Source organism: Scomber japonicus, chromosome 15 (assembly GCF_027409825.1).
Source record: "Scomber japonicus isolate fScoJap1 chromosome 15, fScoJap1.pri, whole genome shotgun sequence".
NCBI lineage: Eukaryota > Metazoa > Chordata > Actinopteri > Scombriformes > Scombridae > Scomber > Scomber japonicus.
In genome coordinates, this window is record NC_070592.1 from 27431240 (window position 1) to 27444797 (window position 13558).

Here is a 13558-nt window from a genome sequence, read left to right on the forward strand (position 1 = left end):
TGCTGTCGGCGGGATGGGAGGATGTAAGCCGGTGAGGGAGACGGTCGGTGGCGGTGATATAGGCACCTGCTGTCGGCGGGATGGGAGGACGTAAACCGGGGAGGGAGACGGTCGGTGGCGGGCACGTAATGCCAGTAGCACCTGCTGCCGGCGGGACGAGAGGACGTAAGCCGGGGAGGGAGACGGTCGGTGGCGGGCACGAAGCCGGGGAGGGAGACGGTCGGTGGCGGGCACGTAATGCCAGCAGCACCGGCGGGACGAGAGGACGTAAGCCGGGGAGGGAGGCGGTCGGTACGGCACCTCTAAACAGACACAACGGACTGCTCAAAAATCCCGACTTCCAGTGAAGATGCACACACGAGGAGGAGTCATGACTAGTTAGCTAGCTGAGAGCGAGCTGGAAAACGACTGAGGCTAATGCGCTGAATGTATTTATACTGCAGCAGCAGCAGGGGCGGGTTTATGATAATTACCGCCGCGTTACGTAACGCGGCGGAGATTTCAGACCCGCCTACTAAATCCTGACACAGAAATCTGGAAACACAGTTTGTGAAGCCTAGCTCCACAATTCAAATCTAAATGGTTGAAATGCTTTTTACACCTTTTTTAGAAATACATTTATGACCTATTTAATGTGTTTAGAAGAAAATGTCTGATTTCACTTTACACGGTCTTTAAGGAGCCAAAAATACTCGTATAAAGCAGTAAAAGTATGGAAGTCAGAAGCACTGATCACAGGCATTATGGTGAGAGTCTCTGAGCTGGATCAGTTCCCTCTGCTCCTTTTGTGGTTATTAAAAAGCCATATATTTTCATGGCCTCTTGTCCGATGCATCATTTGGATGTATCTGCTCGTGCTCGCAGTAATTTGCTTGGAGTGCAGTGGTAATTGATTGCCCTGGGTGGGTAGGTGGGTGGGGTGGGGTGCACTTGCCACGTCGCTGTCTTCCTAAATCACATCTTGTGGCTCGCCAGCCTCTGTGTGGACAGCAACCCCCCCCCCTCTCCAGACACAGTTTGTCACCCCACTGTGACAAATGACAGACACACACATGAGAACAGATTGTGGACCATCCCCCTTTCTATACCATTCTTCAGTACCATCCCCCTCTTCCATTGTGCAGTGTGTTTTTGTGTGTGTTTTTGTGTTGTTTGATAGACAGAGGATCATGGATCGGCTGATTTCGCCCACCATCATGGCGGCGTGTCCTCTCTCAGTGAGAGCACTAACCACTGACACCAGCATTTTGTACAGAATTAGCCTCAGCATTGGACGATTGGGTCTTAGACTACACTTTACACATAGGGTTTTTTTCTAAACAGAAAGATACATTTTCACTGCACCATTTTGAACATAATAGTGAGAAAATCCTCCTTCATTCAACTGGGACAGATGTGTTAGTATGTTGTATGGTTGATAGTGGAAGAAAAGATAGATTGACAGAATTAGGGAGATGCATCAGTGGAATCAAATCTCAGAAGCATATTTTACACTATGCAATTACAGATGTGTCACACACTCTGTTTCTATTTACATTAATGTAAGATAAACTTAATTAAGGAGACTTACATGAGGAGAGTGTTGCCTCATTTGACTCATACGTTTGGCATTGTAAGTTATTCCCTAAAACAGATAGGAATAAAATAAATAATTCCAATTGAAATATTTCATTCTAATCATATTTTGTTGACACAATTTTTACTGCATTTTACTGTCATACTCTACTTAATCACAGGGCTGTGAAATATGATGATGATATATATAGCTTGTGACGATAGAAAAACATCAATCGTTTCATATGTTCACATTTCAATATTTTAATTCGTGAATTTTCATCTGTGAATTTTTACACTCTAAAATCGGTATTGGTATCGGTTTCAAAAATCCCATATCTGTCGTGCTCTAATTTCAAGCCAAAACATGCTGCCATCAAATGTTTTTTAGGTATAGGTAGGTAGAGTCCTCCCCTAAATGTTCTGTTGTTGGTGCAGCTGTGGTTCAGGAGGTAGAGCGGTCATCCACCAATTGGAAGGCTGGCAGTTTGATTCCCATCTCCTCCAGTCCATATGTCAGTGTGTCCTTGGGCAAGATATTTTTAAACATTAACATTATCAAATGTAGAGGAATGTCCTTCTCTTGTCCTATCAACATCTTTGTACTGCTACAACGCTACACGCTTCCAGTAACTGTATAGATATAGCGTTCTCGCTGATGTTCTCGTTTGCTTGTGTGGGTCATATAGAGGCATCATATAGAGACTGTTCATAACCACTCAAAAACTCCTTGTACCCGCTTTAAATGTCATCTGATTCAACCGCAGTTTTTCCTTCATTTCTTTCGTAATCTCTCTTGAACCCTTGTTCGAACTACATCAACATCTATCCACATCTGATTTTAACAAAAGACTGGCATTGGGCCTACATGTATTTAGTCTGTTTGCACTGGAGAGACGTTGTGAATCATAACTGTACTCTCTGCTTCATCTGCTGTTCTCTATGGAGCAGCAGAGGCCCAAGGCTTTCTCTCCTGTCAGTCAACCCCCCCTCCCCATCACTGCCCTCACACTGACACTGTAAACCCTGATGATAGACAAGGTTAGGATCAATTCTCCCATCACTGGTTTCCTTTTACATCTTTGAAGATTACCGTTGCCAGGTGTGTAGCAGGAAACAGCATTAAAAAATGATGTTAAGTCTTTCCTTTTGTTTCATATCTTCTGTTCTAGTGACGTAATTCATACTGTCATTGTCAGAGTTGGCTTTCCTCTCTGTATAATAATAGCTGATGTAGCGATAGATCTCCTTCATATACACACTGCCATGTAATTGTCATATAGGTCAAACATGTAGGTCAAAATGTATAGAGTGATTAATGTCAGCACTTTACAGCTGCCTCTCAGCAGTGACAGTAATCAGCACAAGGCAGAGCGGCTGACCAAAACATTCAGTCTGACTCTCTGAAACAGAAAATCAGATTGACTCCTCTTTCACTTTTATGTATTGAGACGGTCCAATGATGTGGAAGCAGAGCTAATATGTGACGCAATACGTCCCATAGGTCAAAATAAACAGCATCTGGACTTTTTTTTTTTTTTTTTTTTTACTGAATCATGTCAACATGGTTCAAGTGTACCTTTTTAATCAGGAGAGACCAGTTTAGAGATTTAAAGCGTTGTTGATAAAACAGATGAGATATTTGAGTCCTCCATCTGGGGGTTAATGCCTGATTATAGGGATAAGCCCTGCGATCGGTCAACATGCTAAACCCTCTGACCATCAACAGTCTGCTTCCATGGACTTTGATGCTGGCGAGTGTGACGTCCAAAACTGACACATAAAACACACTATATGGAGATGTGCAGGTTTAACCCTAATCACACAGGAAATCCCATAGAGAGAGAGAGAGAGAGAGAGAGAGAGAGAGAGAGAGAGAGAGTGAGAGAATATAGATTGCATAGAGCTACCAGTTATTAGACTGAGTATGAGTATGATAGAGACACAAGCAGCTTTATCCATCAGAGCTTCTTATTGTGGCATGATGATATTGAGAGGCTATAAACACAACACTGATATATTATCACCTTATAAAGTTCATCCCAGAAACCTCTGCATGACCTTTACCTGCTCCAATTCAAAATCCTCCTCATCACTTAAACAAAGGCCTCCATCCTACCTCACTGAGCTCCTCCATCCCTTCATCATCACACCCCTCCACCAAACTTCCACTCAGCTGATTCTAATATCCTTTCCCCTTTCCAAACTACAAACTCTCAGGGACTTCTACAACACTGCCAACACTCTCTGGAACTCTCTCCTCATGGATATTGAAAGCTCTGCGACCCTCCCCAATAGTAAAAAAAAAGCTCTCAAGCTTCCTTTTTAAAGCCTCTTTGAACTAACGCTCAGCTTTTACTCTGATACTTTTAAAAGAGACTATAGTCACATGTCCCAAGTCAACAGTTGGTGGCACTGATGCTCCTGTTAACCTCAAAAACAACACAGCTACATGATAATAATGTAATCAACAGTGAGCGTCAAAGCTGGAGAGCATGATGGACATTTGAAGTGGAGATAACAGCTGATGTCATAGATTCTTGCTTGTAGAAGTGTTGAATCAGTTATACCATAGACACATGTTGAATGCTGCGTCAGTGGGGCCAAAGCTTCAGAGACATTTCAGGCACATGCTTTCTTTCATTCATTCACATTGCACTTGGTCACATTTACCTTTTATTCATGTCATTTTTATATGATGTTTTTGCAGTATTTTGACATTTTTATAAATTTCCAGCCTTTCTATGTGAAAATTGAACAAGAGCATAAAAGGGCTGAATAGAAACCTGCATTTGGAGTACCGGGCTCCCTGATAAGAATTTAATTTATTTTTAAAAATGTTTTTAATACTAAAATAATTAAAAAAGCTCCTGCAAACTGTCTCACTTATTTATGTTTGCTTTAACAACATTTCTGTCTCTCAGATCTTCATCAGTCTTATCACAGGCAGCATCACCACACTTCAATATTTACATACAAGGCAAGCCTCCATCCAATGAGAGAACTGGAAAGATCAGTTTTTACTAATTGATGAGCACCTGGATTAATACAAATAGTATCACCTGTCAGACCATATTATATGAGAATTAGAAAGTATCGAAACATATCATAACGGTACAATTTAATAGATACACAGTACAATTAAAGACGTGATGTTACTTGATCAATAAATATGATCTGTTATACAGTATATAAAATGAGTGAAAAAAAACAACATAGGATGCAAACTAGATATAAGATATTGATCACAAAGCCACAATTTTTTAATACTTCAGGTACAAAGGCTGCTCGTGATGATATCATCTCAGGAAGAAATAGACCTACGTGATTGTAAAGACTAAAATCAACAGCAGAATCTTTCACTGATGAGGGAGACAGCCCAGTAGTTGTCTATTTAATATATTTGAAAATGATCCCCACTATGAAAGATGATAAAATGCACCTGATGTTCTGCATGAAAGCAGTCCACTCAAGCTTAGCTGTGTGCAGGGACGGATCTAGAACATTTTTGATGGGGGGGCACTGTCTCAGGAAGGTTCAAAAAATACAGATCTAGACTAGAAATAATAATAAATAAAAAATGCTACGGTATCACTGCTAAAACTGTTTCTTTCCATGTCACAGTCATTTCACAGTATGACATACAGTGTTCAAAAGTTGTGGAAAGAAAATATATTATATATATATATATATATATACATATATATATATACATATATATGTATATATATATATATATATATATATATATATGTATATATATATATATATATATATATATATATAAAATATAGTGACAATCTTCAATCCTGCCTGATATTATTACTAACAGTGTCTCTCAAGTTGTGAATGGGTGACGTAAATCATACATATTTATAAAGATTAAACAGTTATCAGACATTGTACAAAAGAAAGAAAACCCTTTGATCTTGTCTTACATCAACACCTAGAATGTCTCCTATTTTATTACAACTGGATTGTCATTAATGTTTGCTGAGGCTTTCCTTGTTAATCTTAAAATAATGGTTAGGTTAAATACCCTGTAGTTGGCACAGTGTGGAGCCTCTTCTGTGTCACTGCTACTGCATCTTCGTGATCTGACTGCTCACACAATGGAATATAACATTAATGCAACCGTTGTGTTTTCATACAACATATTACATGCATTCATTGCTTAAAACTAAACACTAACATGAACTATACACACAATACACAATAAATAATTAAATGAACTTTACTTGTTGAACTGCAGATGATGGGCCTTCATCCTCACCTCCATAGTCATCACCATGTAATGCTCCTGAGACAACACATTAAACATCTTAATGCAAGAAAAGTGACATTTAAAACCAAATACTTTCTACTTTATTTCCACATATATAATGCAAGTAAAACATTTTACGTTTGAAAGGGAAAGTATTTCAGCAGAGCTTAACTCAGATCTACTTACTATGAATCCAGAGACTGTACTGTAGCATACACTGGGATCATCAGATGTTGCGTTCAAGTGTACAGAAGAAAATCAGAAACCCCTGCAATAACTAATACATCACATTATAATTACAAAATTAGACAATAACTTAAACAAAAATGAAATTCAGTGCACCTTGACTAATGACAGTGATGCAGCAAATATTAAATCACAGTAAAAAGTTAGATTTGGATAAGAAAACAATTAAATAAAAACCAAGAGTACAGCATTTCTCCTTATATTCAAACCTGTCTTTATCACATAACCCTATTCTATATGAGAATAAACCTCAACATTTAGCTCCAGTGCCACAAACATAACATTCTATCTATATGTTGTGTTCCCTGCACTCTACATATATAAAATGTCACAGTTACTATATGAATGTACCTGTCTCTGTGTCCCTTTGCAAACACTGGTCCACAGCTCTGATACACACTACCTTTTGAGGGGTTTCACAATATGATAATAACAGTGCAACAAAAGCTGAGACAAGGTTTCATAAGCTTCAGCATGTTCTCTCTTCTTTAAGTAGGCCACTGTTTACAAATCCTTCATAAATAAATATATATATTTCTCTCTATTTGTAGATCTGCTTTAAAGGTTTCCAACCCTGGCTTTAGTGCCTGAATATAAAGGGGTTTTTTACTGTAAACTAGGGCAGAGGATGTGACTGCTATATAGTCAGCCAAGGAAGGTCCCTTGGGTGTCTCAGTACTGACAATGGGCCTGGCTCTTCCTCTCCAGCTCCTCTACTTATTATTTTAAAAGGCAGCACGCAGCTGATCAGAGAGGGTGATCACGCTGTGTGTTGAGTAATAAACCTGGTTGGTTTTTGTTGGAGCCTCCTGCTGTGACAGACTTCAAAGATGTGCACCTAATGAAGCAAAGGACTCGGTGGACTCGGGTCTCTCAGGGTGCGCTTTACACACAACAAGCACAACAAACTGGGCTTTGTTGTAGCACTTTTCTGCTTTGTTCAGTGGGACTGTCTCCTCAGGGGTTTCTACAGCTGTTTATCTTGGGTTTTTTAAAGCACTTCTACATTTACCTGGAGTGTAATAGTCAATACAAGGGTGTAATTACCACTGGGGGCATGTTCAGTGTCCTCTTACTCTCCATAATCAATACAAGAGAGGATCTAGGTCAATTAAGAAAAACTATGCTCGTCTAGGTTGCCTTCAATTAATACCATGTGCTTACACCAATATTAAAGATATGCTGTACAGTTTTTGTTTCCCACTGGGATACAGTGTGTGTATCCTTGAGGCTGTTTTCTTTCCTGTTCAGCATTTGCAGAGCTGATTTTTGGAAGAATTTGAAACCAATATTGTTTACATCAACTCACAGTCTCCTTCCTCCTGGGCTAAGTTGGTGCATTGCTCCGATCTTCTTTTTTTTTTTAGCATGTCCGCACCAGCAACTGTAAATGTGTGGGATAGTGTTAAACTCGTACAAGGATGTACATATTGAATATTTCCAGGACTATATTTTTAATATCAACATAACATTTACATTTCAAACTCCTTATTGAAGTCATACTGACTCTTTACACAGCTCCTCGGTTCAGCATCTGTCTGTAACAGGTTGTTTTAGCTCCTGTCCCCTGTCCCTCCAAGGAGCACACTCAGTTCTGATTGGACAGCTCTCACCACTGGCCTTGGAGGCTACTTTAACAAACCATGAATCAAACTATAGTAGCAGGATTTCACTACTTTTTGTCATTCTTTAAACAAGTTGAAATATTAACTTCTCAAACACATCCGTTCATGTTTGAACTAAAATCTGGAAGTAGACAATAGAACAGAATAGTTTATTGTCGTTGCACAGATATACAACAGAATTTTTGCTGCATTGTCCTAGTGGCGCTCAAATATGAAAGAGACTTACAAGAGTAGAAATTAAATTTAGGTTAAAGTCACACACACACACACACACACACACACACACACACACACACACACAGAATATTGCTAGGCATAGCACAGGATTGTCTATGATGCTTTAACAATGCAAACAACATTGAACACACATGGAAAAACCTAAGCAACATTAGCAAGGCTATGGCTGGCTATGATGATGTCATCTCGTCTGTAATGTAGAAAAAAATATTGCAAACAAAATGTTCAGAGCTGGTTGAAGTCCTGGCTTTTGATTTGCATTGAGCATTTTCACATATGTTAGCATCAAGTTTTGGAACTTTGACCATGTTCAGCATATATATCTAACAACATAACAGTATATAAATGACAGCAAACCAGAAACAAGCGTAATACGCCCCCTTTAAGTTAACAACGTTGCTACTAGAGATCAGAAACTCCAGAGGGTATGTTTAGGCTTTGTGAGCAGTAGTGTTTGTGTAGACTTTAATGCTCTCTAAGGCCATGTAGAGGCTTTCCTAACTCTGTGGTTGGTCCACTCTGTTTGGGCTATATTCAGCCTCACAGTGAGCTCTGCACACACTGCACAGAGCTCAAAAATGCTTCATGTATTTTATTATTTTCAGTTACAGTTCCCATTGCAATGAAACTTAACATTTTAGTGGTCAGTACATTAATTATTCAGAAATTCTGAATTTCTGAATATTTAGTTAGACTTATGAAAACTACGAAGTCCAGTGTCATTGTAATTTGGTAATATCAACGTATGTATCATTCACATCGTTCATCATCACAAGTTTCTGATTCAATAACTCTACATTTTTAGTTTTCATCTTGATATTTGACATTGGAGAGAAACGGGTAACATGTGGGATCGAGGTATTACATGCAATAAATGAATCCTATATAAATGGATTTCTGCCTGTGATTATATTGTCCTATGTAAACAGAGCACCCATGCAGATGTTGCATAGACCACCACAGCTGCTCTCATTGGACCACCCAATATAAACAAAGGTTAAATAAATGAATAAAGCTTCCTTAATGGTATAGAAGTGGGAATGCTGAGGTAATGTTGTATCAACACCCATATTAATGTTGCCCTTAACACCAGTCTAGCTCTTCAGGGGAAACTGATCTAGGAAATTAATTTAGAACGTCTGCCCACATCACACAATCCATTTGTGAAGCCTTGAGTTTCTGCAGTCACTGTTGTTTTCTCCTTTTATGAGACTTTGCTATCGGCACTAAGCTGACAGAGACTGGTTGAGCTGACAGAGCAAGACTGTAGCTCCAAACTTTTTGTCCTTATGTAAGGTCTCAAGTTACAGCTTGACAACTTGCTGCGTCTCCTGAAAAATAACCAGCAATAAAAACGCTTACTAGCAACAAAGTTCTGTTGTTCCTCCTTCAGGTCGTCCTTTATTTTTGCTTCAATCCACCCAAACAGACGCATTCGCTACGATGATCGAGCCATCCTTTTACAATCGCTATTCATAGTTGATGCTAATCCTAATCCTTTGTTCTCTTTCAGCTGTTCGAAATGACCGGAATAAAAAGAAGAAGGAGAGCCCAAAGCCGGAGCTGGCAGAGAGCTACGAGATGACAGCCGAGCTGGAGACCATCATAGAAAAGATTCGTAAGGCCCATCAAGAAACCTTCCCCTCCCTCTGCCAGCTTGGCAAATACACCACGGTGAGTCCTCTGTCTGCAAATATACATCTAAACAGTAGATCAATGAAAATGTTCAACTGTGGTTTGAACTTCTTTTGAATCATAAACATAACAGAGCTACGCTGTTTCTTTGACCCTGCTATGCCGATGGCATGGTGCGCTTCTTTGATCCGGTTTTGCAAACTAGCCGCGAGTGCAGTGCTCGTAATGATAATCAATCTCTCGTACTGTACTCTAAATCCCCCTCTAATGCAGCTCAGGAGTCTAGATGTACACCTCTGACTGTCCAGGCAAATCCTCACCAACACTTCTTCTTCTTCTTCTCTCAATAGCTATTGATTGGACATTAAGTGTGATAGAAAGGCTATACAGGCATGCATCATAACAGCACGACTTCCAGCTTCTCCAGTGAGACCGATCCAAGATGATAGCAGGGTTTGTTTTCCCCGTTTTTTCCTATAAGTTTCATGAGGAGGAATCAGATAGAGATGTCAGGAATGGAAGACGTTGCAGCTGTCGACACCAAACCCTTGATTGGAGAAAAATGCTTTTGAAGCAGACAGCTGCCTATCAGTCAGTTTGAGACGGCCTCCAGTTCTGACACGTCTAAAAAGTGGAATAAACGCAGTTAATCCAACGCGCGTCATTATCTGCTTCCGTAAGTCAAAACGCTGATGTGCGACGGAGCTAAGCTGGATGTATCGAGAACGCTTGTCAAGGTTTGTGAGAAGCTTTATTCCACCAGTCATCTCCCGCCAGACATCAAGGTTTAGAGTTCTTTATCGTCCCTCTTAAACCCCTCGAACGTCAGGCCCTTTGCTGAACCAACAACCAATGAAAGGCCAGATAGCGAGGGGATGCTAATCCAAGCGGGGCCTTTGAGAAGAACCTGTCAATCAGACACCCTTGTTTTCAGTTCTCAAAGCGGTCGACCCTGCATGGAAAGGTCTCTACATTCCCCTCAACTCGGTGACAACAAGCTCTGTTTCCCCTGAGAGACTGCCCTGCACTCGTCATGACTCTGTGCAAAAGTTGGAAGGTCGCTCAAATGTCAAAAGAACCTCCAAAAGCGAACACCGACCACATACTCGACGCTGCAAAACCCCCTCGTTCAGCTGAGCTTTGTGATGCTCTGACAGGTAAATGGCTCGAGCTGCAGGACGGCTCGATCCCGAGAAGAGATAACCGCGCTTTGATTGACAGGTAGGCATGGCAGCAATGTGTGGGGAGGTGACAGTTTCTAATGTGTTTGTTTTTAAGTTGACTTACGTGTAGATTACAGTCGGCGAGAGTGAAATGTGATTGACACTGGTGTGCCACTAACAGTCATCTGTAGGGAGCGTTTGAGAGCAGGAAGAGAGAGGTTTAATGACTTCGGTGGAACCAGTTTTGGAAAGTCTCCAGACACCTGTCAATCATGTAAAATACAGTTTATAGGAGGATAAACAAATCTACGCAGTGATGCCTCTCTTGTTGCAGTGATGAAAATCATTCAGTCACTGACAATAAACTTTGGAGCGGAGCTGGTAAGTGATGCTAAAATGCAAATTGGCATATAGTGCAGCTGTACACTGCTGCTGCTGTCATTTCAATGTACAGTAATCTCCCATCTCCATAACGCTGTCCTTCAATCCCAACACAAAGCACCTAATCGCTGTAACCCCTCTCTACTCCACCCTCATCCCATCCCCTCTCCCATGAGACACTTCCTGATTTTCCCAAATAAACAGTCACATTGAGGCAAAAAAAAAAATCCACAAGTGAAAATAGTGGCGCATAATAGCAAAAATATTGCTCCCCTGTCATGATATAAGCCAGTGTTTGCTGTTTGTTGGAGTGGCAGTCAGGCCTCAGATAAAGCCTTAATCTGGATCAGTGGTAATTATGCTTGCTCACAGACTGTGAGAAGTTCCTCATTATTACAAGCGATTGGATCCTGATGCGCCTTTTGAGTCCTCCTCGTCGGAAACAGAAGAGGAGCTCCCGCGCCCCTAGATTAGGTTAAAGCTCCAATTATGTGGTGAAATATTCAAATCCTAGTCTGCAGTGATTTAGGAGTTCATTGCCGGGTTAGCGGAGATAGCTCGCGCGAGTGAGAGGGCTTAGCTCCACAATGAATAACGCTTCATTGACAGTGATGGTGATGAAAAACGAGCCCGGCAGTTTCAAAGACAAAATAAAACATTAGCGGTTGGCGTGGCCGGCGGGCTCCGGGAGCCGCTGTGCAAGTACACGGGGCCCCCGTCTGTAGATATTAGCCACATTACAGCCATGATTCAACGTCGCTATTTGTCACAGGTGCTGGCTGCTTTTACTGCTTCTCTCCTTTTTCTGGATCTGTACACACGAGCCGGCGCTCTGATGTACTGCGCAGCACTCATTTCTACACTGCCGGCTTATTTTCTAATGTTGCAACTTGTCTAATTTGTTTGGATAAATGTTCTTAAATGAAATTAGAATTCCCCGGCAACTTCCTTGTTTCGCTCTATTGAATTATGGGACTCATGTAATTGACTGAGATTGTAGGGGGTGGGGGGGTGGGGGGGCAATGGGAGATGGGGATGGAGGGGTGCCTTAAAAAAAAAAACTCAACTGCGAATTATTTCACCCTCCCTCTTCTCCACCCCTTTCTTCCCTGCCCCTCTCCACCCAGAGGGAAGACAAGATGAGTTGCTTTAATATCAGCCACCGCCAGCCCCGCCCCCCCCCCCCCCCCCCCCCCCCCACCTCCAACATATGTGGATTGTGCAAACACACACACTCTCTCTTTCACACACACACACACACACTCTCCTGTGTGGACGCCTCCACCTCCTCCTTTCCCATCAAATCGGACGTCAATCAGTGGAATGTGAGTCCGTAGTGCTGTTGTGTCGACTGCAGCTCGTTGTCTGTGATTTAAGCACAGTCCTAATGTGCTTCTCACTTAACCCCGGATCATATTTAATGATCTCTCTCTCTCTCTCTCTCTCGCTCTCTCTCTCGCTCTCGCTCTCGCTCTCTCGCTCTCTCGGATGGCCACACAATAGATAGTCTCCTGATGACAGTGTCCAGCAGCCACTCTGCTAACTGCCTCACAGTAACAACCTCAGGGGGATTGATGTGCTGTGAGGCAGAGGGCTTCCACAGCTGTCTCCACACTCACTTCAGAGGGCTGCTGTGTTCAAGCCCTCTCACACTACAATAGCTCCTGGGGTTGGGCTTAGACTCATTTTGAAGTTGGCAAACATATTGAGCATATATTGGATTTTCAGTAAAGAATCCGTTCTTTTTCCACCTGCCCCCTTTTTTTTCTTTAACAGCTTCAAGCGTTTAGAAATGATGTCCTCTATGTCTATGTTATTTTTTAGAGAATTTAGGAGCTCTAAGTAAATGATTCAAATAAGCAAATGGGCCGTCTCTACATTCTACAATTTAAAAGGTTTTTTTAAAGGCTGAATTCAGTATTTCTGCTTCAGCACCGGAATCTTATTCCTGCCAATATGGAGAAGGAAGCATTTAACCTATATAATTTAACACTTGACTGAATTATTAAATCTATAAGAAAGTTAAATGATAATAAGTAATTTAAAGACCTTCTTTTTGCGGTCTGACTCAATACTCAAAGGAGATGTTGGGGGAATGGACTCATGGAATCAGCTTTTTTTTAAATCCTGGCTATGATGCTGCCATGTGATTATCTGCTCTTTTTACAAGAGGAAAACCAGTTAACACTTTAACAGAATAGACCATGCCAACTTGGAGCATGACATTTTTGGCCGAGTGCATTCAGAGTGCAGCCAGGACATAGAAAGATTAGCTAAAGCATAGTTGGTGGGTAGGTGTAACTAACCTGGCAGCTCTGATGCAAGTCATTTTCCTTTTTGTGGTAAAGTAAATTTCTACTCCAACTGCAGAGACAATAGGCCTCTTCCTGTTTTTGTTGTTCTCCCAGTTTAATTTGCTGTTAGTGCCAACTCTGCAAAATTCCTTCATGTTT

The 13558-nt window shown here is 41.2% G+C and overlaps 1 protein-coding gene across 1 annotated transcript in view; it reads left to right on the forward strand.

The window, feature by feature from the left end:
- LOC128373954 (retinoic acid receptor beta-like) overlaps positions 1 to 13558 on the forward strand; it is a 126580-nt gene that overhangs the window by 88781 nt on the left and 24241 nt on the right. The window contains exon 4 of the mRNA XM_053334157.1: positions 9440 to 9600. Coding sequence (XP_053190132.1) covers positions 9440 to 9600 — 161 coding nt within the window. The remainder of the gene's footprint in view (positions 1 to 9439; positions 9601 to 13558) is intronic.